General features: G+C 43.2%; 1 protein-coding gene across 18 annotated transcripts in view; it reads right to left on the bottom strand.

Moving 5' to 3' along the window:
* LOC106606768 (voltage-dependent P/Q-type calcium channel subunit alpha-1A) overlaps window positions 1-16,782 on the bottom strand; it is a 138,066-nt gene extending 121,284 nt beyond the window's left edge. For 7 of the 18 annotated variants that reach the window (XM_082972742.1, XM_082972779.1, XM_082972778.1 and 4 more), the window contains exon 1: window positions 14,764-16,779. In XM_082972742.1, the coding sequence (XP_082828868.1) occupies window positions 14,764-15,050 (287 nt within the window). In that variant the 5' untranslated portion in view covers window positions 15,051-16,779. Of the gene's footprint in view, window positions 1-14,763 lie in introns of all 18 variants that reach the window. The other 11 variants (XM_082972781.1, XM_082972727.1, XM_082972772.1 and 8 more) reach the window with 5 other exon arrangements.
* Window positions 16,783-27,625: the final 10,843 nt, after the last annotated feature.

Below are 27,625 nucleotides of genomic sequence, written 5' to 3' on the forward strand. Positions count from 1 at the left end.
GTAAATACAGTTCATTGGACATGATTTGGAAAGGCACACACCTGTCTATATAAGGTCCCACAGTTGACAGTGCATGTCAGAGCAAAAACCAAGCCATGAGGTCGAAGGAATTGTCTGTACAGATCCTAGACAGGAATGTGTCGAGGCACAGATCTGTGGAAGGGTACCAAAAAATGTCTGCAGCATTGAAGGTCCCCAAGAACACAGTGGCCTCCATCGTTCTTGGAACCACCAAGACTCTTCCTTGAGCTGGCAGCCCGGCCAAACTGAGCAATCTGGGGAGAAGGGCCTTGGTCAGGGAGGTGACCCAGAACCCAACGGTCACTCTGACAGAACTCAAGAGTTCCTCTGTGGAGTTGGGAGAACCTTACAGAAGGACAACAATCTCTGCAGCACTCCACCAATCAGGCATTTATGGTAGAGTGGCCAGACGGATGCCACTCCTCAGTAAAAGTCACATGACAGCCTGCTTGGAGTTCACCAAAAGGCACCTAAAGGAATCTCAGACCATGAGAAACAAGATTCTCTGGTCTGATGAAACCAAGATTGAACTCTTTGGCCTGAATGCCAAGCGTCACTCTGGAGGTGGCAGCATCATGCAGGCGGCATGTTTTTCAGCGGCAGGGACTGGAAGTCAGGATTGAGGGAGAGATGAACGGAGCAAAGCACAGAGTGATCCTTGATGAAAACCTGCTCCAGAGCGCTCGGGACCTCAGATGGGGGCAAAGATTAAACTTCCAACAGGACAACGACCCTAAGCACACAGCCAAGACAACACAGGAGTGGTTTCTGAATGTTAATGAGTGGCCCAGCCAGAGCCTGGACTTGAACCTGATCGAACATCTCTGGAGAGAACTGAAAATAGCTGTGCAGCGACGCGCCATCCTGACAGAGCTTGAGAGGATATGCAGAGAAGAATGGGAGAAACTCCCCAAATACAGGTGTGCCAAGCTTGTAGCATCATACCAAAGAAGACTCGAGGCTGTAATCGCAGCCAAAGGTGCTTCAACAAAGCACTGAGTAAAGGGTCTGAATACTTATGTAAATGTGATATTTCAGTATTTTATTTGTAATACATTTGCAAAAATGTCAAAAAACCTCTCCTTATGGGTATTGTGTGTATTGATGAGGCGGAAAATTATTTTCTCAATTTTAAAATACGTCTGTAATGTAATAAAAAATGGAAAAAGTCAACGGGTCTGAATACTTTCCGAATGCACTGTATATCCACGCTATAGACACTCATTACATGGGTGGGCCTGGCTAAGCTATAGCCAGGTCAAAGTAGCCTGGTATTCAGACTGGGTGAATTTCCATTTCTAATGGATAATAAAGGCTGTGATGGAATTTTGGATGATGGTTATTGGTCAGACAAAATAACCGTGGTCATCGTAATAACTGTTCTAATAGCAAAAAATTATAATAAAAACAATATTATATATACAGTATATATATATTTATTTTTTTAAGATGCACATTTTCTTCAGTCAGCTGCTCGTTTTACAAAATTAAATAAGCAAATATGTAAACCGTTTATGACAGTTAATTTACTTTAATGAGTCTTCATCCGTAACCGTCAGTTACATGGTTATGCAGTAATTGTGCCAGCCCTATTGATAATAAGATAATAAACATGTCTATGAAAATGTCTGATCATTGGTTACAAAACAGCGAAAGGGAAGAAAGAGAAGTCCCTCCCCCCATCCTGAGCTGACCTCTGTTCCCATCCTCCCCTGTGCTAGAGAACATGGTGGGAGGGTGGAAGGATCTATTTCAGACATACCCATACAGTACAGTAACGGTACACAACGCTCACAAACAGTAGAAGACACCCGCTCACCTGCAGTGAAGTCAGACTGGACTCACTGGACAGACATTACAAACGCAATAATGGTATGGTCACTTAAGACAGAAACTAAAGTAGGGAGGTTGGGTGGGCCTTCTAGTAATCCAAAGGTTGAGTGTTCGAGTCACGTCGGGGACTAGTGGTGAGCGGGTCAGCTGTTTATATAGAAAATGTGCTGTAGGCTACAGTCAGAGACGGTGGAACCATTTTTTTTACAGTGAGTGCACGATTCTTTAGGCCAAATTTAGATAGCCTTTGTTTCTGTTTATAAATTCCAACATTTTGGTAGGCTATTTGTTAGTCAACTTGTCTATAATTGGATACATGCAGCTTCTCTTCTGTCATTATATGTTGCCCTAGAAGACTAAATAAACCATTGCTCACCAAAATAATGTCATAAATGATAGATTGCTTCAATCTCTTTGACATCGGTAAAGTTTTCTCCATCATCTCTGCTTATTTTGTGGAGCAAATACGTTTAGGGACCGGAGAGAAAATGCAATAACTCCACAACAAAAAATTGGGAAAGGTTTTCTGTGCAAAGTTTTTAAATGACATCAGTTGGACTGGTTGTAAGGAAATAGAAAACTGTGAAAATGACCCAACAAGTTTCAACATTACTAACTGTGCATTTGCATTCTCAAGATGCTGAAAGAAATAAATCATATTTCTCCACTCATGTTCCTCAGTCAAAATGTACATTTGGTGTATCATTTTACTGCAAGAAATGCTTAATTCTGGAGGAGTTCATATTAAGGCTATGTGAGAGGTTATAGACCTACAGTCAGTGTCCAGATTTCAGTTTCCATTTAACCCATCTGAACAGTAGGCTACAGTTCCCTTCTCGTGCCATAGGCCTATCTGAAGTACCCGTCTTGTGACTGATGAATTTGTATAGTGCCTCACAATCATCCCACATAACATAGCCAGTGCTGCTGTCATCCTCTTTTACCACTTCAAATCTTTCACAAACATAACTTTTCTGTCCCTCCCTTCTCTTTATTTTCATTTCTCCATTTCACAGCTTTTCTCTTATTTAATTAAACTCGGACATTGTCCGTATTTCCTCAGTGGACTGACATAACATTTTTCTGCCTGTTACCCAAAGCGTTTGGTGATTGGAGTATAGGCTATTTGGCATGCGTAAATTTAGGCCCTAAAGCTTAGGCTTACACACAAATAAAAAAAATTATGAAAGAAAAACCTCAATATAGCCTATAGATATATATTGCACAAGAATTATACTATAATTAATTTTTATGTATTTTTATGTACCCAATGAACAATGTATAAGGCATTTATATATTGTGTGTTCCCCATTTATTATTCATTACTCTCACATTTATAAACCATTTACTAATCATTACTTAAAGATGTAGTCTTAACATATTGTATGAATTGGATTCTTAACATTTCATACGAATTGCCCAACAACAAAAAATATAATGATAATAACAAAAATAAAATTCCAGACGTAGTAAAAGAATGGATGACATAGTACTGAAAAAACGGGGATCGTTTTGGCTCATGAGCACCACTTTCAAAACTACTGGCTGAAATTGTACAAAAGTCCCTAATCTAAAGTAAGTGCTATTTATACTTTAGAAATACTTTAGAAATGTTTTGAGTGAGCAGTGTAATTTCTCACAAAAAGATGGGTTTACCATTGGAAGACATTGCAGCAGTACCTGTTAAAAGAATAAGCACACAATACAGGATGTTTAATGACATATACATAATAATTAGCTTACTAACATTTGCAAATGTGGGAGTAATGATTAATACATGGTGAACACACAATTTATAAATGCCTTATAAATGGTTTATTAGGTACCTTTAAAATTCAGTTTTACCGAATTTTAAGCTAACCCTTCCCCTAACCATTTTCCTAACCTTAAACTAATTCACCTAGCCAGTTATGTAAATTCTCCTAACCTTCGTTGTTAGTTCTCCTAACCAGCAAAGTAAATTCTCCTTGAAATTCTCCTTTGTTGTTATGGTGCAATAAACAGCCTGGGCTCAGGAAAATACTTGTTGTATTAATTTACTTATTTATTTTGGGGGGCAAATCATACTCAATTAACTTTTTGTTATTGTTGATGTCATTGACATTGTTGTTATAGAGGTTTTTATTCTAATACCCATTATTTTTGTACTATACTCTAGTTCATTGAGTATGATTTGCCCTCATAAATAAATAAGTAAATAAATACAACAAATAGATAGAGCTGCAACAACCTCCAAGATGTATGATAAGTTAGGTCTTCCAAATAGTATGATATTGCATAACCAGGTAAGATGTATGATACTATACGTCCTCTAATTTGTATGATATTGTATGACTGCTATTCCATTCATAATGTAACCTAATGTAGCATAACAGATCATACTAAATCTTACGAATTTGCATACCAAATCTTACGAATTGCCCTGAGGCCAGGTTGGTAAGCTACACATCTGATCACAAGGCCTGGGCTTGGACCACGGTATCTCCCTGCAGCGCATCACTTCTCTAACCAACTCTCCAACCTCTACACCCGGTCCTTTCAGTTCCAAATTCCTGTTGATCAATAATTGATCTATGAATGCCATTGATGGATTGGCTGGGGAGACCTGGTTCAGTCTCTGATTACAGAGAGAGAAGGTAAACCAAAAGATGATGTGGTGCTGGAAGACTGGAGCTGTTGACCCCTGACCCCTGCACTAAAAAAAAACATTCTAACGACTGCACCGCTGTGCTTCATTACTGCATGATCCTGGGGGGATGCTGTGTGTGCAGGCTTTTGTCCCAACCCAGCACTAACACACCTGATTCAATTACACAAGTTCTTGGTGGTTACCCTTTGTCTGCAATTGATTGAAGTCAAATCCACTGGGTCAAATCCACTGAGTCAAATCCACTGGGACACAAATGCACGCACACACACACACACTCACACACATACACACACGCACTCCTTTGTCTAATCCTCTCAAATGCAGATGTAGAGGCTGGAGAAGTTGAACCACCTGGACACACTCCAACTGGCTTTCCAGATCCTTCCATCTTGTGTGTGCATCAGTTGCACCACAGTTTGTCCCTGAGCCAAGTGTCAACTCTCTCCATCCAGGACAAGCTGCTGTTCAAATCAAACACACTTCTGAAAAGCCATTATATCTGCTATTGATTAGAACAAGGACGAAATGTTATAATAACAGGTCAAATAACAACGACTAAGCTGAAACCCCAGGAGACTGATAGCCCCACCAGGCTGAGGTCTGGAAACAGTAGATCCACCCAACCAAGGGCACCAAACACATAAACAAGACTACAGTATAAGGCATCCTGAGATAAACACATAGGCTCCAATCCTAACTGTGCTGAAGTCAAATGCTCTCACAAATGTCCCATTGACTTTAATGTATGATTTACACAAAAGGTGCACTTGTCTCAATTTAGGATTGGGCCTATAAACTACAAACAGCAGTAGGAGAAATACACAAGCTTTGACAGATGAAACACCCTTTATTGACCTATAACCACGTCTCAGTAGAGTTGAAAATGCGATGGAAAGACATTGAACTTTGGTTTTTTATTTGGTACATGAAACGTAAACGAAAAAGTACAATTTGTGTGATCTACGTCATCACGCACTGATTTTTATCCGCAACAAGTCCGTTTGGTGGAAACACACCACCGGTGGGAAAATGCTCGTATTTCCTTCATGCAGATTGTTTTAGATTCGCATGAAAATCTCTCGCCAATCGGATGTAAACCTAGCTAATGACACAGAATATTCAGATTTCACACCAAGTTATAGGCAGAATCAAATCAAATGTTATTTGTCACATGATTCGTAAACAACAGGTGTAAACTAACAGTGAAATGGTTACTTATGGGTAATTTTCAACAATCCAGAGTTAAAGATTTAAAAAGATATAATATTTTTAATAAAATTGAAATCCTAACTTCAGATACGTTACTCAACGTAACTCACAAACTTGAGTCATCAGAATGACGTAGCACAATCTGCACCGTTAAGTGAGACTAGGGAATATGACTGTGGTTAGAACTGTTCATAGGTCAGTTTCAACCTGCCAGATAACCTGAGCTGGCCTGTACATACTGATCCTGGTTCAGTTTTAGCATGTTGTTGTATGTGAGAGTAGAGTGGAGCCTTCCCAGGGGAATCATAATATGGATCAATTCACACATCTGTTACCAGACAGTAGACAGTAGTCAGTGATATGAGGCAATCAGAGTGGGCCTGAGAGGCACACACACACAGATACACTGAGTGGACAAAACATTAAGAACACCTTCCTAATATTGAGTTGGATCCCCCCTTTTCCCCTCAGAACAGCCTCAATTCGTCGGAACATGGCCTCTACAAGGTGTCGAAAGCTTTCCACAGGGATGCTGCCCATGTTGACTCCAATGCTTCCCACAGTTGTGTCAAGTTGGCTGGATGTCCTTTGGGTGGTGGACCATTCTTGATACACACAGGAAACTGTTGAGCGTGAAAAACCCAGCAGTGTTGCAGTTCTTGACACAAACCGATACGACTGGCACCTACTACCATAACCTGTTCAAAGGCACTTCAATCTTTTGTCTTGCCCATTCACCCTCTGAATGACACACATACACAATCCATGTCTCAATTGTCTTGAGGCTTAAAAATCCTTCTTTAACCTGTCTCCTCCCCATTCATCTATACTAATTGAAGTGGATTAAACAAGTGACATCAATAAGTTATCATAGCTTTCACCTGAATTTATCTGGTCAGTCTATGTCATGGAAAGAGTATGTGTTCCTAATGTTTTGTAAACTCAGTGTATACCCATGTTATAGATACACAGCACATGGGTGGGCCTGACAAAGGTATAGTCAGGTCAGAGTAGCCTGGTTTCCATTTCTAATGGATAATTAAGGCTGTAACGGTCATGGAATTTTGGATGATGGTTATTGGTCAGCCAAAATAACCGTGGTCATCGTAATAACCGTTAGAATAGCAAAATGACAATAAAACCAATAATATATATATATATGTTTTGTACACTCAGTGTATAGCGCCTACATAAACACACGCATACACACATCCACTCAGGAGGAAGAAACACTATGGAATAGGAAGGAAGAAGAGGAGGAGGAATAGAGAGTGATGATTGGAAGGAAGAAGAGGGGGAGGTATAGAGAGAGTGATGATTGGAGGGAAGGAGAGGGAGAGGTATAGAGAGAGTGATGATTGGAGGGAAGAAGAGGGAGAGGTATAGAGAGAGTGATGATTGGAGGGAAGAAGAGGGAGAGGTATAGAGAGAGTGATGATTGGAAGGAAGAAGAGGTATAGAGAGAGTGATGATTGGAAGGAAGAAGAGGGAGAGGTATAGAGAGTGATGATTGGAGGGAAGGAGAGGGAGAGGTATAGAGAGAGTGATGATTGGAAGGAAGAAGAGGGAGAGGTATAGAGAGAGTGATGATTGGAAGGAAGAAGAGGGAGAGGTATAGAGAGTGATGATTGGAGGGAAGGAGAGGGAGAGGTATAGAGAGAGTGATGATTGGAAGGAAGAAGAGGGAGAGGTATAGAGAGAGTGATGATTGGAAGGAAGAAGAGGGAGAGGTATAGAGAGTGATGATTGGAGGGAAGGAGAGGGAGAGGTATAGAGAGAGTGATGATTGGAAGGAAGAAGAGAAGGAGGTATAGAGAGAGTGATGATTGGAGGGAAGAAGAGGGAGAGGTATAGAGAGAGTGATGATTGGAGGGAAGAAGAGGGAGAGGTATAGAGAGAGTGATGATTGGAGGGAAGAAGAGGGAGAGGTATAGAGAGAGTGATGATTGGAGGGAAGAAGAGGTATAGAGAGAGTGATGATTGGAGGGAAGAAGAGGGAGAGGTATAGAGAGAGTGATGATTGGAAGGAAGAAGAGGGAGAGGTATAGAGAGAGTGATGATTGGAAGGAAGAAGAGGGAGAGGTATAGAGAGAGTGATGATTGGAGGGAAGGAGAGGGAGAGGTATAGAGAGAGTGATGATTGGAGGGAAGGAGAGGGAGAGGTATAGAGAGAGTGATGATTGGAGGGAAGGAGAGGGAGAGGTATAGAGAGAGTGATGATTGGAGGGAAGAAGAGGGAGAGGTATAGAGAGTGATGATTGGAGGGAAGGAGAGGGAGAGGTATAGAGAGAAAGATGGATTGGAAGGAAGGAGAGGGAGGGAGAGGTATAGAGAGAGTGATGATTGGAGAGAAGGAGAGGGAGAGGTATAGAGAGAGTGATGGATTGGATGTGAGTAAGAGAAAGGAAGTAAAGGTAAAGGAACAAGAGAGGAAAATATAAAACTTCACATCCTATCAGTCAGCATGCAGAGAGAGGGAGCAAGAGAGGAAAATAGTAGCATTACATTTTGTGGTAAAATCCCAAAAATGTGTGTGTGTGTGAGTGTGTGCGTGGATGTGTGTGTGCGTGTGTGTGATCTGCAGTGGTATCTAGGTCTTAGCTCATACAGTTATTCCTCATCTTTCTCCCGCTCCATTTTAAATGATTTAGACACAGACAGGCAGTTTAGCTCCCCCCCTCTCTCTCGCTCTTTCTATCTCTCTCTCTTTTTTTGCTCTCTCTCCCGCTCTCTTTTTTGCTCTCTCTCTCCCTCTCCCTCCCACTCTCTCTCTTTCTCTGTCTCTTTCAGTCTCTACTGTCTCAATCTACCTCTTTCCTCTTCCTCTTTGTCTCTCTCCTCCCCTCTCTTCCCCTCTCAGTCTCTCCTCCTTCTTCCTGATACTGCAGTGAGTATGAACAGAGGAGGACAACACTCCTCTCATTTCCTCTCCTCCTCCATTTCTCATGCTACCTGTCCTCCCCTCCTCCTCACACCCGGCCTATAAAGAGAACAGAAACACCCCTCTCTCCAGGTTGGTCTGCCAATCTGGTAGGATAACCCCAACTCCAGTAGACACACACAGCCAACATCTGATACATGATGACCCCACACAGTCTCAGAACAGCAGATCCCTGTGTCAGATAACAGGGAGGGAGGGAGGGAGGGAGGGAGGGAGGGAGGGAGGGAGGGAGGGAGGGAGGGAGGTCTCACCAGTGAAAGTCTTTCATGCAGCCTGTTCTTTTTTGTCTGGCAGGAAGTGAGTGATCCAGACCAGGAGACGTGACTAAGTTAGTAGAGACAACAGGCCGCGTGTGTGTGTGTGTGTGTGTGTGTGTGTGTGTGTGTGTGTGTGTGTGTGTGTGTGTGTGTGTGTGTGTGTGTGTGTGTGTGTGTGTGTGTGTGGTGTGTGTGTGTGTGTGCGTGCGTGCGTGCGTGCGTGCGTGCGTGATACCCATTCCGCACTGATACCTCATAATTTACACCCGTAAACACACACAAACACACTTTCCTGAAACCAATGTCAAATAACACACTCTAGTGCATGGTAACACACACAGATACACAGTAGTGATGGGGGAAGAAATCGGTACAGCTATATATCACAATATTATTTTGGACTATATTATATTGATACATTGACTTCAAGTATCGATTTGTAAAAAAAATGATTATATATATATACACTGAATAAAAATATAAACGCAACATGCAACAATTTCAATGATTTTACTGAGTATCAGCTCTTACAAGGAAATCAGTTGATTGAAATAAATAAATGAGGCCCTAATCTATGGATTTCACATGACTGGGAGTACAGATATGCATCTGTTGGTCACAGATACCTTAAGGTATCAGAAAACCAGTCAGTATCTGCTGTGACCACCATTTGCCTCATGCAGCGCGACACATCTCCTTTGCATAGAGTTGACCAGGCTGTTGATTATGGCTTGTGGAATGTTGTCCTACTCCTCTTCAATGGCTGTCTGAAATTGCTAGATACTGGCAGGAACTGGAACACGCTGCATCCCAAACATGCTCAATGGGTGACAAGTCTAATGAGTATGCAGGCCATAGAAGAACTGGGCCATTTTCAGCTTCCAGGAATTGTGTACAGATTCTTGCGACATGGGGCCGTGCATTATCATTCTGAAACATGAGGTGATGGCGGCTGATGAATGACACGACAATGGGCCTCAGGACCTCGTCACGGTATCTCTGTGTATTCTAATTGCCATTGACAAGCTTATGCCTTCCCATACCATAACCCCACCACCACCATGGAGCACTCTGTTCACAACGTTGACATCAGCAAACCGCTCGCCCACACGACACCATACACGTGGTCTGTGGTTGTGAGGCCGGTTGGACCTACTGCCAAATTCTCTAAAACGACTTTGGAGGCTTATGGTAGATGCAGCACTCCATCACTCTCCTTCTTGGTCAAATAGCCCTTACACAGCCTGGAACTGTGTTGGGTCATTGTCCTGTTGAAAAATAAATGAAAGTCTCACTAAGCCCAAACCAGATGGGAAGGTGTATCGCTGCAGAATGCTGTGGTAGCCATAATGGTTAAGTGTGCCGTGAATTCTAAATAAATTGGTGGATTTTGTGACTGCACTTTAAGAAACTTTCAAACTGCTTGAAATTTTCCACATTGACTGACCTTTATGTCTTAAAATAATGATGGACTGTCATTTCTTTTTGCTTATTTGAGCTCTTCTTGCCATAATATGGACTTGGTCTTTTACCAAATAGGGCTATCTCCTGTATACCACCCTTACCTTGTCACAACACAACTAATTGGCTCAAACGCATTAAGAAGTAAATAAATTCCACAAATGTACTTTTAACAAGGCACACTTGTTAATTGAAATGCATTCCAGGTAACTACCTCATGAAGCTGGTTGAGAGAATGCCAAGAGTATGCAAAGCTGTCATCAAGGCAAAGGGTGAGTACTTTGAAGAATCTCACATTTTAAATATATTTAGATTTGTTTAACTCTTTTTTGGTTACTCCATGATTCCATATGTGTTATTTCATGGTTTTGACGTCTTACCTATTACTCTGCAATGAAGAAAATAGTACAAATAAATAAAAACCCTGGAATGAGTAGGTGTGTCCAAACTTTTGACTGGTACAGTATATTTATTTATTTATTTATTCATTTTACAAATCGATACTTGGAGAGTCAAAGTATCAATATATTATTGTCCAACAGTACTGATTTCTTACCCCATCACTACTGTGTAGCTGTGTGCGTTACCATGTGTGTGTTACCATGAGTGTGTTATTGGATATTGGTTTCTTGAAAGTGTGTGTGTGTGCGTGCGTGCGTGCATGTGTGCGTTGCGTTACCTAGCGCTAGTCGGCTGTAACTGACCGAAACGCCAGTATTTTTCATCCTATAGCTTGTTCTCCGTCTTCTTTTTAAATGGTGAGCCAACATTTTTTCAGCACTTCTATTTCCATGTCTGATCAAAACTCATTCTCTCATGCTCTCGCTGAGCAATATGTTCAGAACATTGACTCGCAATACATATAGAATCGTGAGAATCGAAACACATAATCCTATCAAAACTTTCAAATATTGTATCGTGAGGTCCCTGGTAATTCCCAGCCCTAATACACAGTAGAGCCCACGGTATCTGCGTGTGGAACAGGTCGTGTAGTTAGCAGCAGCAGATAGCAGCGAGGAAGAGAAAGGCCAATAAATAATTTAGATTCTGCAGATTGAATGTAGATCCCTGATTCCACACAGCAAAGAAAACACGGGGCTTTAACAATACTGGGCTGTCTCTCGTTCTCTCGGTCTTTCTATCTCTCTAAATCTCCTCCTTTTTCTGTATCCATTTGCCCTTGCTTTTTCTGGGCTTTCTCCCTCTCTCATTTGTGATGGTAGGATTTCCATCCCAGTGGTATGTGATGTGATGTTCAGAGTAACAGTCAAAATCCATAAATACCACGGAATATCCTGGGCTTTAGTACATAGATACATAAATAAATACAACCAAGTATGAAAAGAAGCACACACACATACACACACACACAAAGGGTGAACTGACCTCCTGACCTCCCTCAGTGCCTCATCCCTTGACGAGTTAGTGTATGAGGTAGTATATTACACAGGTTAGGGCTAGGGGAGGGGTTATAGGTTAGAGGTCAAGGGGCCATGACAGTTGATCTGGGACAAAGCAGAGCATCTGAGGTAATAGGAGAGACAGTTATGAGAGAGACAGAATGTGCTATTCATTGAAAACTGTTTACTGAATTTCCAGGGTGAGAAAAAAAATGTCACCCTCTTTCACTGCTGCATGAGAATACGTGTGAACGACCATTCTGCCGGCTTTCGGTTTGTTTCACATAGTTACTTTGACCTAAACCCTTATCTTATGGATAACATGAGTCAAATGGGTACAGTAAACAAGGTGCCATTGGGACCTTTGTGTTGTCTTACTGGTAGTGACCACATATGTCCCCATAGGAGAACCCTTTGAATAACCCTTTTTGGTTCCAGGTAGAACCCCTTACACAGAGGGCTCTACATGGAACCCAAAAATAGTTCTACCTGAAACCAAAAAGGGTTCTTCTTTATGGAACAAAAAAGGGTTCCCCTATGGGGAGAGCCGAAGAACCGTTTTGGAACCTTTTTTCTAAGAGTACAGTAAATCTATAAAATCATGTAGTGAATCATCTACTGAAACATTCAACTGAATCATATTTAATCATTAATCTATATAATCTGCTTTTGAGTCATCTGCTGAATGATACTGAATCATAAATGTATAGAATCAACTAATGAATCATCTCTCTCCTCCAAGTATAAATTCACAGATTATTTTACACCTGGGGAATCAGGTAGCTATAGTCACATACATGTCACACATACAGTACCAGTCAAACGTTTGGACACACCTACTCATTCCAGGGTTTTGATTTATTTGTACTATTTTCTACAGTGTAGAATAATAGTGAATACATCAAAACTATGAAATTACACATATGGAATGTAGTAACCAAAAAAGTGTTAAACAAATCAAAATATATTTTATATTAGAGATTCTTCAATGTAGCCACCCTTTGCTTTGATGACAGCTTTGCACACGCTTGGCATTCTCTCAACCAGCTTCATGAGGTAGCTACCTGGAATGCATTTCAATTAACAGGTGTGCCTTGTTAAAAGTAAATTTGTGGAATTTCTTTCCTTCTTAATGCGTTTGAGCCAATCAGTTGTGTTGTGACAAGGTAAGGGTGGTATACAGAAGATAGCCCTATTTGGTAAAAGACCAAGTCCCTAGTATGGCAAGAACAGCTAAAATAAGCAAAGAGAAATGAAGACATGAAGGTCAGTCAATCTAGAAAAGTTCAAGAACTTTGAGAGTGTGTGTGTGTGTGTGTGTGTGTGTGTGTGTGTGTGTGTGTGTGTGTGTGTGTGTGTGTGTGTGTGTGTGTGTGTGTGTGTGTGTGTGTGTGTGTGTGTGTGTGTGTGTGTGCGTGCTTGCGTGTGTGCGTGTGTGTGTGTTTGTGAGGGTGGAGGGGGCATGAGAGGTAAGGGAGTAACTAAGGAAACAGGAGGAGAAGGAGTGAGATTTAAATGGATAGGGAAAGGGTGATAGATGAGGAGAGAGATAGAGGAGGAGGGAGATAGAGGAGGAGGGAGATAGAGGGAGAGAGAGAGAGAGGAAGATAGGAAATATAGGAGAATGTAGATGAGGGAGAGGAGGCAGAGAGAGAGGGAGAGAGAGCGATAGAGAGAGAGGGATAGAGAGAGAGAAGGCGATGATAGAGGAATGGAGGGGAGAGAGAAAAGCAGGAGAGAGAGATGTAGGAAGAGAGGGAGATGTGGAGAAGAAGAGAGAAAGGGTGATAGAGGAAGAAGATGAGACACTGCTAAACTATTACCCTGAACACACTTAGATCAACATCCAGCATGTTCAAACAAAACCAGAGAGGAACAAACCATCTGAACCAGGTAGGGGTGTGCGGGTGTGGAAGAGACAATGTCCACAATCCAACACATTCAATTCATATTCCAAATCCCTTTTTCAAAATGGTCACGCACACGCTCATACAGTACATGTATTGAAAATATTTCACACACATCTGTGTTCAATCTCCATTCAAACAATTGAACAGATTCAAAAGCATTAAAACAATCTCATCCATTTGCCAGAGCAGCAGGCCAATTAGAGTGAATCATTTCTGACCCATCACTACAGATCAATGCAATCATTATTCTACTTTCCTCTCTCGTCCTGACAGCCTCACAGCTTCCAACAGGAGAACAGACATTGCCCAAATCACTCCCCGTTTCTCCCAAAATGGTGCTATGCTAACACTAAGACTGAAGGATGGGGTTAAAAACAAACAAAAGATAACTGTTGTAAGGTGCATTGTGTCTGTAAAAATGTATATGGTATGTATAAACTGGAAGAAGAAGCCTAAGTGTTGTTGTCCATTAGTTTACTCCAATTAGAAGAGGGGTGGGTAGGGTTAGGGGAAAATAAATGGTGGCAGTATACTCTCTCCCTCCCTCCTTGCCTTCCCCTCCACTGTTTTTCCTGAGCTGAGACTGAACATGCTGACATCAGCAACAAGCAGCTCTGCACTACAAACATCTCTCTCTCTCTCTCTCTCTCTCTCTCACTCTCTCTCTCGCTCTCTCTCTCCAAAAAAGTGTCCATTGGTGACTGTAATTGATGAATGCCCTTAATAACAACGTTATAATTCATAATGACAAAAATCATATCAATGATGCCCAAATACAAACATTCAATGGATCCTAAACCTATCATGCCTACAGGCTTCTGTTGAATCACCACACACTACAGCTGCCAGGAAGGCCTTTGAGTGTTGTTGTCTAGTCGGCTATGTTGTCATCATTACATGCTCACACTAGCCTAATGATGCCCTACCTGATTGGCTAATGGTAGAGTCACATAGATAGGTCCCATCATTAGATCATCTTCCCATTATGATAATAACATTGCAAGTACAGTGGGCCTACCTGATATTCGGGGTTTAGCATTGATGTTATGTTACACAGTGAGGAGAAACATGTAAAGGATATGGCCATTCTGTAATCTTTTTGGCGTATTTTCTCACAAAGTTGTCCTCACTGAAGATGAACAGCGAGCGGTTGACGGTGAAGCAGTTCTGACGCACCGGGATGGGGTTGTACAGGGCCATGGTCCGGGCTCTCTGCGCCATGGACTGCTTGTAGACCCGCTGGCCCCCGGGGCCTCCAGGGCCGCCCTGCCGGCTGCCGCCGCGGCCAGGTCCTCCAGGTCCATGCCCATGCCCTGGTCCATGGCCGCCGCCATACCTGGACGGCATCTCGTTTTCGAACCGCGCCATTCTCTGGACACCAAATCTTTACAAAGCAGCTGTAGCTGAGAAGGAGGCGAATGCTCAGCACGACCACACAACATTACATCCCATCTGCCTGCGGACTGCTCATACACACAACTGTTTTATTCAGCTTCTTCCACCTGCATAGGCGGAGAGTTGCGGGGCGGTAGCCTATATGGTGCGGTCTTTACAAGATGAAGACGCCATGTAGACTTTGGTCTCTGTCCGTGCGTTAGTGCTAATGTCAAGTGCGGGGGTAAAAAAATGCAACGTGGGCTGGGCTGGATAGCTTGGCTTGTTGCACGACTATCAGTGCAGCAGGCTTCACAATTCCTCTTCAGTTCGTTTTTAGATGTCCAAAAAAGAAGAGCAAGGCTCTTTGGGAGTATTGGGGATATCGGATTGAGGACATTCCAAGATGAGTTAGTATAAATGTTTCATGTTCTCCATGGCTGCTCCATCGTCTTCTCCCGAACCATTTCCACGGTGCGATAGGCTCGTCAGAAGCTTCTTGTGCTTCGCTTGAAGATAAAATGTTGTATTGTCATCATGACCACAGCACAATATTAAAATAAATCAGATTATCAAAATAAAAAAATAAGAAAATAAATCCACCAAGTTTTTACCCTCAACCGGGCATGTTGGTCGTGGTTGCCATGGTACGTTTCAGACACCAAAAAATGTTGGAAAAAATAGCTAAAATCTAAAATTATTAATTTATTTTGTAACATCCGCAATGTTTGGTACACTGGCTAATTTGTCTCCCGCCACCTCACACTCGCTTTACACGCGCGCAAAGATGAACTGCCATCCTTATACACGAAAAGGATAAATTTGACATTTGATGATTTTTCTTATTTGCATTCAAAAATCATCTTTAATTGAAATCCGTCGTGGTTTGTAATGTAATGTAGGCTAATATTAGCGCTGAATCGTATTTATCTTAACAATTAAATGATGTCCCCCTCGACACAATGATCATATTCTCTCCATCACCTGCACAGCCGTCCATTCATACGTGGTCTCATCCGAGGAGGGGACATTTGGACGCGGGCAACATCACCATAGCGGAGTGGGGAGCATCCGCCACCGCTCCGGTGTCTCGCCACCAGTCATCGTGATCTCCACAAGCGGGTCGAGCGCAATGCAGAAGCCGTGAAAGTCGAACACCAACCCCGCCCCGCAGAGTGCCTCTGCCCGCTGGAAAAAACAGTGTCCTGTCCGTCCTCTTTCTCTCCTTCGTGAACAAGTGCGCTCCACTGCCTCCTTGGCTATCCGTCCAGCGGCCCTTATGGGAGGGAAAGATGGAAGAATAGATGGATGGAGAGGGAGGAAATAGCACCCCTTTCTCTTTAGAAATAGTAGAAATGACTAGAAATGTTTAAAAAAAGAAAAAGAAAAAAAAGAGAGATCAGAAGACGAAATTGTCTCCGTCCAGATCAGCCAGTATTTTGGACTAAAGGCTACTAAGCGACTAGAGCCGATCAATTCAGCGCTGAATGCCTGAGAAAATCTCTGTCCCGAAACCTGTGTGTAGCAAATGTGTGTGTTGCAGCCAGGCGCTGCAGCACATGACGCACACAGCCCCCACTCACAGACTCGCTCCTCGCTCCCCTTCGTTCAAGTTCCAGACCCGTGCACGGTGAGGTGAGCCCTGATTTCTTTAGGAGCTATAGCCATATGCCCAGCCCTGGATTCACGATGCCTGTCCCTGTCATACACACATTCTAGCACACATCAATGGAAAAATAATGCGTAAAATAACTGGTGGTGAAAGAGATCCGCGGGGGGACATGGTTGCTTGGTGATTGTGAGAGTGTAGGGGGTAGAGATGGATGGATGATTATGTTTGTTTTTATTGCTATTTCATGAACGACCTGGTAACTGTGTCAAGGTCAGCCTTGTGTGTGAGCTATGTGTGTTTTAGTGAGGGAGGAAGAGGTTGGTGGGGAGGGGGGGGGGGGTACATCTCTCCTGGCGTGTGTAGCTCGCGCGAGGGGATACAGCTGGCATGAGATAGCGAGCGAGTGTGCGTGCACGTGCGCGCGTCTCGGGGGAGTTATGTGGCATCGTGTATGTGTGTGTGTGCGAGAGAGAGAGAGGAAGGAGAGAGAGAGCGCGCGCGCGTTAGGGAACGTGCAGAGAGAAACATCTACAGGCTATTCTTAGCTGCAGACATTTGGAAATTAATGGACAGAGTTCTCCCTCCCCCGTCTCTCGCTCTTCCACCCCCGTTCCTCACTCTCTCTGGATCCGAGCCGATGCTAGTGCTCTTCCCTCTCGCCCTCTCCCTTCAGTCCGGCATGCATGTCACTAATGCTCAAGGTACGGCCGTCCCTAATGTCCCTCGTCCATTGCCATTGCCGGGCATTCTGAAATCAAATGCACAACTCAGGCTACATGATGTGTAAATGAAATTGAGTCTATATATGCCTAAAAAGACCCTGTGACTATATGAATGATATGAATATGGATTTGTGGTTTCTACTGCTCTTCGTGTTGGGTTGGTGCTGCTCTTTTTGAGAACAGAACGGAAGTGGCGTAGCAGCCCTCCAAACCTCGGTCCAGTGTGATCTATTATAGGTTTTAATTGATTGCCGCCCGAAATAGCCGCCGCTTTGAATGGTAAATGATCAAGAGGACATGGACTTAAGGGCGACCTGCGAATTAGTCCATATCTGCAGTCATCATCTGGTCAATGTATAAACTTGATGGTGAGACAACGTTCTTGTGGGAGAAAGAAGACGACCTATATTGGCGCGACATTAACTGTTATCGCTTATCGGGTATCACATGAAGCGTGGATCAATGTTTTCTTCAGATGTGCCTTCAGCGGTGAGAGACCCACTGTCAGGATCTAGGTCTAACAAGGTTGTCTCTATACACTGTACACTGTCATTCTTTTGGTGGAAACCCTTTACTTGAACCATTCGAGTAACCCAACTCAAAGTATTGCAGTGTTCAATACTTATAGTAATAAAGTGACATCACCACCCATATGGTTATCTTTTAAAGTTGTAAATACTTAACTGTTTTGTGTTCTATTAACTTATTTGCGTTATGTATTCTGAACTATAACGATTGAAGTTACTTGAATATGAATATTTGTTGTAGTGAACATAACAATTTAGGGTCCCTTCTACTTAAATTATCAACATTCATTAGTAATTGTTTTCAAGTGTTCTGATTAGTCCTTTTCAGTGGTCGTGTCTTAATGTTTAACATTGTTTTATGTATTTGATGATTTGTCATTATAATCCACCTTACCAGTCATTGTTGAGCACAGTGCTCATCCCTCTAGCAGTAACTGGAGGTAGAGCTGTAACCAGTCATTGTTGAGCACAGTGCTCATCCCTCTAGCAGTAACTGGAGGTAGAGCTGTAACCAGTCATTGTTGACCACAGTGCTCATCCCTCTAGCAGTAACTGGAGGTAGAGCTGTAACCAGTCATTGTTGAGCACAGTGCTCATCCCTCTAGCAGTAACTGTAGGCAGAGATGTAACCAGTCATTGTTGACCACAGTGCTCATTCCTCTAGCAGTAACTGGAGGTAGAGCTGTAACCAGTCATTGTTGACCACAGTGCTCATTCCTCTAGCAGTAACTGGAGGTAGAGCTGTAACCAGTCATTGTTGACCACAGTGCTCATTCCTCTAGCAGTAACTGGAGGTAGAGCTGTAACCAGTCATTGTTGACCACAGTGCTCATTCCTCTAGCAGTAACTGGAGGTAGAGCTGTAACCAGTCATTGTTGACCACAGTGCTCATTCCTCTAGCAGTAACTGGAGGTAGAGCTGTAACCAGTCATTGTTGAGCACTGTGCTCATCCCTCTAGCAGTAACTGGAGGTAGAGCTGTAACCAGTCATTGTTGACCACAGTGCTCATTCCTCTAGCAGTAACTGGAGGTAGAGCTGTAACCAGTCATTGTTGAGCACAGTGCTCGTCCCTCTAGCTGTAACTGGAGGTAGAGCTGTAACCAGTCATTGTTGAGCACTGTGCTCATCCCTCTAGCAGTAACTGGAGGTAGAGCTGTAACCAGTCATTGTTGACCACAGTGCTCATTCCTCTAGCAGTAACTGGAGGTAGAGCTGTAACCAGTCATTGTTGAGCACAGTGCTCATCCCTCTAGCAGTAACTGGAGGTAGAGATGTAACCAGTCATTGTTGACCACAGTGCTCATCCCTCTAGCAGTAACTGTAGGCAGAGATGTAACCAGTCATTGTTGAGCACAGTGCTCGTTCCTCTAGCAGTAACTGGAGGTAGAGCTGTAACCAGTCATTGTTGACCTCAGTGCTCATCCCTCTAGCAGTAACTGGAGGTAGAGCTGTACGCATTACATTGTGCTGCATTAGTGGTGGTGGTGCACATTACCTTCTTGATGGTGGGAATGGCTTGTCTCATTATCTAACTGTATTTAGCAGATTTGATATCCGTTCATCATGATCAATTACACCTAAAACTGCTTAATACTATTTTAGAAATATACTTTTCTTTCTTCAAACAAGCCATGTGGCACTATTACATATTCGTAACTTGCAAAAATGTAATAATTCTATATCATCACAACACAGATAAATCAAGTGTTTTGACTCTAATATCAATGTGTCTGACTACTACTTAGTGATTTTAAGTAAAGATGTAAAACATAATAGAGTCATGTAAGTACAACTTATTTAATACATGTTAGATTGACTTTAACATATTAACTAATCATAACCTTAGCAGAATACAAATACATAAAGTTATATTTACTAAATAATATAATATTTGTTAACAGTACTCATAAAACTTTAAGTGATATGAAATCTTATTGACATGAGTTAGTACCACTTGTATGAGTTCTACTGACGGTTGGAGATGTTTGAGTAGCCACTAATCAATTCATTTAATGAGTTAGGCAGTTACTTTTTACAGTGTAACCATGGTAGAAAGGCCATAGGAGAAAAGTTAACCCTTACCTTAACCCCAACCTTTACAAATACCAACACTACCAATCTTTTACCCATTCAAAATTAACCCTATTTATTGTGTTGGACCATGTCACAACCATGGATAGTTCCCTTAACCATTCATGATTCTGCAAGGCCAATAGAACTGTCCATGGTGCTTAAAACGACCCACAGCAACAGTTCCAGCAACAAAAATTTTCAGCATCACAGACAGTTCTGTTTTGTCGAATCAGCTGTGTAGTGCTAGGGTATAAAAAAAAGTGTGCACCCCTTTGTGTCCCCAGGACCAGGGCTGTGTTCAGTACATTTTTACGTTCGTTCAATCGAACGGAAACAGTGCTGTACTGAACGACCAGTTGAAAAATGTTGGGTTGTGGGTTAGAGAACGCTATGAGTATGGCTACAGGCCTTTAAATCCGTCCCTCATTGCTTCAAGCCACACCTCGCACACCCACCAAATGGGAGCAAACATACCTCAAAGTCTGTTCAAGAATGTACAAGAACGTTTTGGCGAAACATGTCATTCAGTAAAAACCGTTCCGTAACGTAGTAAAAGTTCAAGCTAACTGAACGCACCTCAGGATTAAGAAACACAGGCCGGGTCCGAATACCCATACTAGTGTAGGCTACTACATACTTAAACTGCATAGTCATTTCAGCAATTAATCTACTAGAGTTCACTTGTTTTTCCGACTCAAATTTTTGACAACAGCTGATAATCAGATAAATTGACGCACTGTACCAAAATGAACGAGTGATGGGAGTCAACGCAATCGAGCATTACATCATACATTTGAGCATTAGATCATGCATTCGAAATTTCACATACTACAAATCTCTTTTTTCGCAAACTATTTAGTACACTAGTATGGTTATTTGGACACACACCTGTGCTAGAAGACACATAGAACTGTCCGTGGACAGACAGTTCCTTGCTTAATTGAACAACTTCCAGGCCAATAGAACTGTCCATGGTTTGATAACTGTTTTAGCCCCTTATTTCCAGTCCTCTACTGCAGGACCACCAGACTGTCCACACGTTTGTTCTAGCCCTGCACTGACACGCCAGATTCAACAACTCAAAAGTTTGGTAAATACCTGACACACCTGATTCAACAACTCAAGGGCTTGGTAAATACCTGACACACCTGATTCAACAACTCAAGGGCTTGGTAAATACCTGACACACCTGATTCAACAACTCAAGGGCTTGGTAAATACCTGACACCTGATTCAACAACTCAAGGGCTTGGTAAATACCTGACACACCTGATTCAACAACTCAAGGGCTTGGTAAATACCTGACACCTGATTCAACAACTCAAGGGCTTGGTAAATACCTGACACCTGATTCAACAACTCAAGGTCTTGGTAAATACCTGACACCTGATTCAACAACTCAAGGGCTTGGTAAATAGCTGACACACCTGATTCAACAACTCAAGGGCTTGGTAAATAGCTGACACACCTGATTCAACAACTCAAGGGCTTGGTAAATAGCTGACACACCTGATTCAACAACTCAAGGGCTTGATAAATACCTGACACCTGATTCAACAACTCAAGGGCTTGGTAAATAGCTGACACACCTGATTCAACAACTCAAGGTCTTGGTAAATACCTGACACACCTGATTCAACAACTCAAGGGCTTGGTAAATAGCTGACACACCTGATTCAACATCCTAAGGGCTTGGTAAATACCTGACACCTGATTCAACATCCTAAGGGCTTGGTAAATACCTGACACACCTGATTCAACAACTCAAGGGCTTGGTAAATAGCTGACACACCTGATTCAAATCAAATTTTATTAATCAAATGCTCCAAATACAACAGGTGTACAGTACACCTTACAGTGAAATGCTTACTTACGAGTCCCTAACAACAATGCAGTTTAAAAAGAATATGGATACGAATATGAGATAAAAATAGCAAGTAATTAAAGAGCAGCAGTAAAATAGCAATAGCGAGACTATATACAGGGGGGTACCGATACAGAGTCAATGTGCGGGGGCACCGGTTAGTTGAGGTAGTATGTACATTTAGGTAGCGTTATTAAAGTGACTATGCATAGATGATAGCAACAGAGAATAGCAGCGGGGGGCAATGCAAATGGACTGGGTAGCCGTTCGTTTAGATGTTCAGGGGTCTGATGGCTTGGCGGTAGAAGCTGTTTAGAAGCCTCTTGGACCTAGACTTGGCGCTCCGGTACTGCTTGCCGTGCAGTAGCAGAGAGAACAGTCTATGATTAGGGTGGCTGGAGTCTTTGACAATTTTTAGGGCCTTCCTCTGACACCACCTGGTGTAGAGGTCCTGGATGGCAGGAAGCTTGGCCCCAGTGGTGTACTGGGCCGTTCCCACTACCCTCTGTAGTGCCTTGCAGTCGGAGGCCGAGCAGTTGCCATACCAGGCAGTGATGCAGCCAGTCAGGATGCTCTCAACAACTCAAGGGCTTGATAAATAGTGAGTTAAATCAGGTGTGTTAGTGCAGGGCTAGAATTAAAACGTCCCCCAGGAGAGGGCTGTGAATTAGGGTTGATGCTGTGGACCATTTCAGCACCACAGACAGCTATTGGCCCTGCAGCAGTTGAACAGGACAATGGAACTAGCTGCCTATGGTGTTGAAGCTGGCCAGTAGAATACAGTGATTTCTAGGACAGGATGTTAGGATAGAATGAACTTTAATGTCCCCGACAGGAAAATTGTCTTAGACACACAGTACTGACACATACAAAATAGACAGTGCACATTACACATTCAGCATAATACATACATTGGACATTACCCATCATACACATTGTGCACTTCTCAAATAGCCACATACATAATACATATTGCACCCACTGTCATCCATGTGACACACATTTCCTTCCCGGGTGGATCCTTCCCTCAGTCAACAAGCATGAGAGACTTCTGAGGAGCGGTGGGGGTAGGGTTGAATTGGGCACGGCCGCGGCACACATGCTTGAGCTGTCCCATAGAAATAGAGTCTGTGAGCTAGCCGCTCTCTGGCTCCTCGCGCCGGTTGAGAGATGCGCTCTGTCATCTTGGGTGAACCGCCGTGCCGGATCCAGCGCCTCCCGCCCACGCAGGCGGCCTGGTTTGTGGGTGCTGTGTCTGTGTGCGATATCGTGTCCCGCGGACATACCCGCCTGATGCTAAACGCATCGAATGCGCTTGAGCAGGTCGAACTCAGAGCCAGAGGAATACACCAAACTCAGAAACAGAAACAAGCGCTGTGTAGAGGAAAATATGGATGGGTGGAGAGTGCAATATGGTTCACAGTAGAATATCAAACGTGGAGTGGAGGGGCCTACTAAACTCATGGAAAAAACACCTTTTAGCTGTGGCAGTTGGCCTATGAATAAAGGGAAGGGGGGAGGGTGGTGTTCATTCAAAGATGGGTGAAAAATTATCCTAACATGAGGGTTACTCTAGATGTGTCTTTGTGTGTGTGTGTGTGTGTGTGTGTGTGTTTATATGAATATGTGGGTTAATGAGTGTGCTTTTATGATTCTGTGTGTGTTTGCACGTGTGTGCGCATATCTATGTGTGTGTGTGTGTGTGTGTTTGCGCATATCTGTGTGTGTGTACATGTGTATGTGTGTGCGTGTGTTTGCAGTACATGTGTGCCCATATGTCTCATCTTTCTGTTGCATACTTGTCACCTTCATTGTTTGATATATGCTGTCTACGTGTGGCCAGCTGATAATCTCTGCCACCCTGGAGTGTGCTGTGTTGTCTCTCAGTCAGAAGTCCCTGCAGGGGAGCCAGTCTCTCCCCCTTCAAACATAGCCTAGCCTCCTCGTCTTCCCTCTCCTCTTCCTTTTCCTCCTCCTTCTCCCACCTACTCTGTAGCAGAAGTACCGGAAAAATTGGAACTAAGATCCAGATTGTATCAAATAAATACAATGTGGATCTTAGTGTGTGGAGGCTGATGTGGTGCCTCTGCCACTAAGATACTTATCAGCAAGGAGAGAAACACCATAGTTAACACCGATGGAATGGACAACCAACAATGGTTAAGTATGGGCATGTGTGCAGAGTTACAAAACCCTCTCAGGGGTGGTTGCCTTACTTGCCTGGACCCATAATAAGACAGGTTCCAATAAGCACCCTCAATGGAGAGGTCCCTGAGTAGGCTTCATCTGCTTCTGTGCATCCATCCATATAACCCATGTTAATAACCCTATCAGGAGATGTTTTTCTGAAAGCTCAAGTCTCAGACCAAGTGGTGGGTGCATCCTGCAGGCTGTGAGGCTGGGTGAGGCTGGGTGGTTCTGAGTTGCAGTCTAAGAAGGAGCTGTATGTGACTCAATGATTCATAAAGCTGAATAATTCATTGGCTGGAGGCATGTAGAGCTCACTCCCTCTGCCTCTGCCTCTCCGTCCTTGGTGAACTGTCTCTCTCTGCCTCTGCTCTGACAGACCTACTGCAGTAAGTAGTCACTATGTGGACAGGCTACAAAGGACAGACTTACTCCAGTAAGAAGTTACTATACAGCCAGGCTACAAAGGACAGACTTACTGCAGTGAGTAGACAGCCAGGCTACAATGGACAGAAATAGCAATGTTGCCAAAACTGTCATCTTTGTCCAATGCAGTGTCCTGGGAACCCACTAGGTATGCAGGCTTTTGTTCCAGCCCAATGCACACCTGATTCAACTCCTCAACCAATTGTCAAGCCCTTAAATCAGGTGTGTTAGTATTGGGCTGTATGTGTGTGTGTGTGTGTGTGTGTGTGTGTGTGTGTGTGTGTGTGTGTGTGTGTGTGTGTGTGTGTGTGTGTGTGTGTGTTGTACCTGTCTAGGCGCTGCAGTACACACAGGCAGGCCGAAGCGATGCTGATGTAAGCACAATACATTTTTAAACAGCTGGAATTATTAACTCGCTCATAAGTAGGCTCCTACTGCTCCCAGTCTTCTACCAGAGGAGCACGAGATTTTCTGTAACAGTTTCAATCTAATTCAATGGTGTTTTATTGGCTTACAGTACATATAGTACCGTACAGTGCAATGCAACAATAAGAGCCAAGCATGTACTTCTCTAAGAGGAAGCTATCTCTGCCAGATAGAATGTACCTCCATCAGATTCACATCACGTTCTCTTTTTCTAAAAAGGGGGTAAAAAATTACTTGTTTTGCAAGGTGAGAGTAAAGCCTGTAAAGAGAAGAGGGAGATGGGAGTGGTGTGATGGGGATGGAGGAGACGTGTGGACAAAGGGAGAGAGACGAAAGAAAGAAAGAAAGAAAGAAAGAAAGAAAGAAAGAAAGAAAGAAAGAAAGAAAGAAAGAAAGAAAGAAAGAAAGAAAGAAAGAAAGAAAGAAAGAAAGAAAGAAAGAAAGGGGGGAGGCCGTAAAATCGGTCCTTGGTGTAAGTATACCAACATGGTTTACTGGTGAGGATGAAGTCACCAGAATATATGCAGAGAGCACTCCCCCCTCCTTTCTCCCCATCCTCTCTTTTCCCAGCCACACCTCTCTCTCTATCTCTCCCTCCTCACCTCCTTGCTCATCATCCCCTATTGTCCATACCCCACCTCTCTCCCCATAAGTTTCTTTCCTCTGTCTCATAAATACCTCTACATTTCTCACCTTCCCTCTTTCCTCAACCATAATTCTCTACCCCACCATTTTCTCCATTTTACTATCTTTCTCTTTCTCCCATAGGACTTCTTATTCCATATCCTTCTCTCTTTTACTCTTACGGTACATCCCATTTCTCTCATCCCTCTCAACCACACTCACATGTTTATCTATACTATTAGTTCCTATTCCTCTCTTCCTCATTTCTTCTCTCACATCAGGGTCATTCAATTCTTGTCCTTCTGGGCTGCCATGTCTGCTGGTTTTCATATCTCCCTGATAGTTACATTAATTCATGTCCGTAGCCATACACACACACCTGGTTTCCAGCTACTAAACCAGTGGCTGAGTCTAAAGCCAGGGATGCCAAGGAAGCAGAAGACACAGTGGTCCTTGAGACCGGGAGTTGAACATCCTGGATGAACTTCATGTATATGTTACAATCAATAGGGTAATACTAGTTACTCAGTCAGCATTCTGTCATAACACCTAGACTACTTCCTGTAACCATCTGCCTCTGCATGCAGTTCCACCCCACAACTGTCAATCACAGAGACCCCATTGAGAAAAGGCTCAGGGGGAGGAGCTAAGCTTGAGAGCAGCCAATGAGAGCAGCCTGGACTCAGTGAGGGAGGTAATGAGGCATAGAAGGCAGTCAGTGAGGCACACACTGGATGACTTACCCCTTTCTCTCTCTTTCTCTCCTCCTTGCCTCTCCCCTTTCTAGATATTCCTCCCTCCCTCCATGTCTCTCTTCGTGTGTGTGTGTCTCTGAGCCATGATAGCCGTAGCATAGTCAGCAGACTGAGCTGTCCCATTGTAGCAGTGTAGCAGCAGCAGTAGCAGAGCTGTTGGGAACAACTGAGTATGTGGATTAGCAGTGCCTTAACTCAGCCAAACCACCACTGCTACTACTGGCCGACCGTCACAGTTGGCAGTGACTACATTCATTACAGACGTGAGGCCTAATCAATAGGAAGAGCTAGTCAGTGTTGGCTATCGGCATTACACGGGTGTCACTCCAATTGAAAAGACAGTGTGTGTGTGTGTGTGTGTGTGTGTGTGTGTGTGTGTGTGTGTGTGTGTGTGTGTGTGTGTGTGTGTGTGTGTGTGTGTGTGTGTGTGTGTGTGTGTGTGTGTGGGTGGGTGGGTGGGTGGAATATGGAAGGGAGTTCCATGCATTCATGGCTCTGTATAATACTGTACGTTTCCTTGAATTTGTTCTGGATCTGGGGACTATAAATAGACCCCTGGTGGCATGTCTGGTGGGGTAAGTGTGTGTGTCAGCGCAACTCTTAGCCAAGAGAGACTGGCATGCATAGTATTAATATTAGCCATCTGACTACAATGAAGAGCAAGATGTGCCGCTCTGTTCTGGGCCAGCTGCAGCCTAACTAGGTCTTTCTTTGTAGCACTGGACAATAAATATGACTGGACAATAAATCAAATCAAATCATCAAATCACATTTTATTGGTCACATACACATGGTTAGCAGATGTTATTGAGAGTGAAGCGAAATGCTTGTGCTTCTAGTTCCGACAGTGCAGCAATATTTAACATGTAATCGAACAATTCCACAACAACTACCTAATACACACAAATCTAAGTAAAGGAATGGAATAAGAATATATACATATACATATATGGATGAACAATGACCGAGCGGCATAGGCACGATGCAATAGATGGTATAAAATACAGTATTTACATGTGAGATGAGTAATGCAAGATATGTAAACATTATTAAAGTGACATTATTAAAGTGACTAGTTATCCATTTATTAAAGTGGCCAGAGATTTGAGTCTGTATGTAGGCAGTAGCCCCACTGTTTTAGTATGGTTGTTTAGCAGTCTGATGGCCTTGAGATTGAAGCTGTTTTTCAGTCTCTCGGTCCCAGCTTTGATGCACCTGTACTGACCTCGCCTTCTGGATGGTATTGAGATGAACAGGCAGGGGCTTGGGTGGTTGTTGTCCTTGATGATCTTTTTGGTCTTCCTGTGACATCGGGTGCTGTAGGTGTCCTGGAGGGCAGGTAGTTTGCCCCC

The sequence above is a fragment of the Salmo salar genome, chromosome 03 (assembly GCF_965601325.2).
Source record: "Salmo salar chromosome 03, fSalSal1, whole genome shotgun sequence".
NCBI classification, from domain to species: domain Eukaryota; kingdom Metazoa; phylum Chordata; class Actinopteri; order Salmoniformes; family Salmonidae; genus Salmo; species Salmo salar.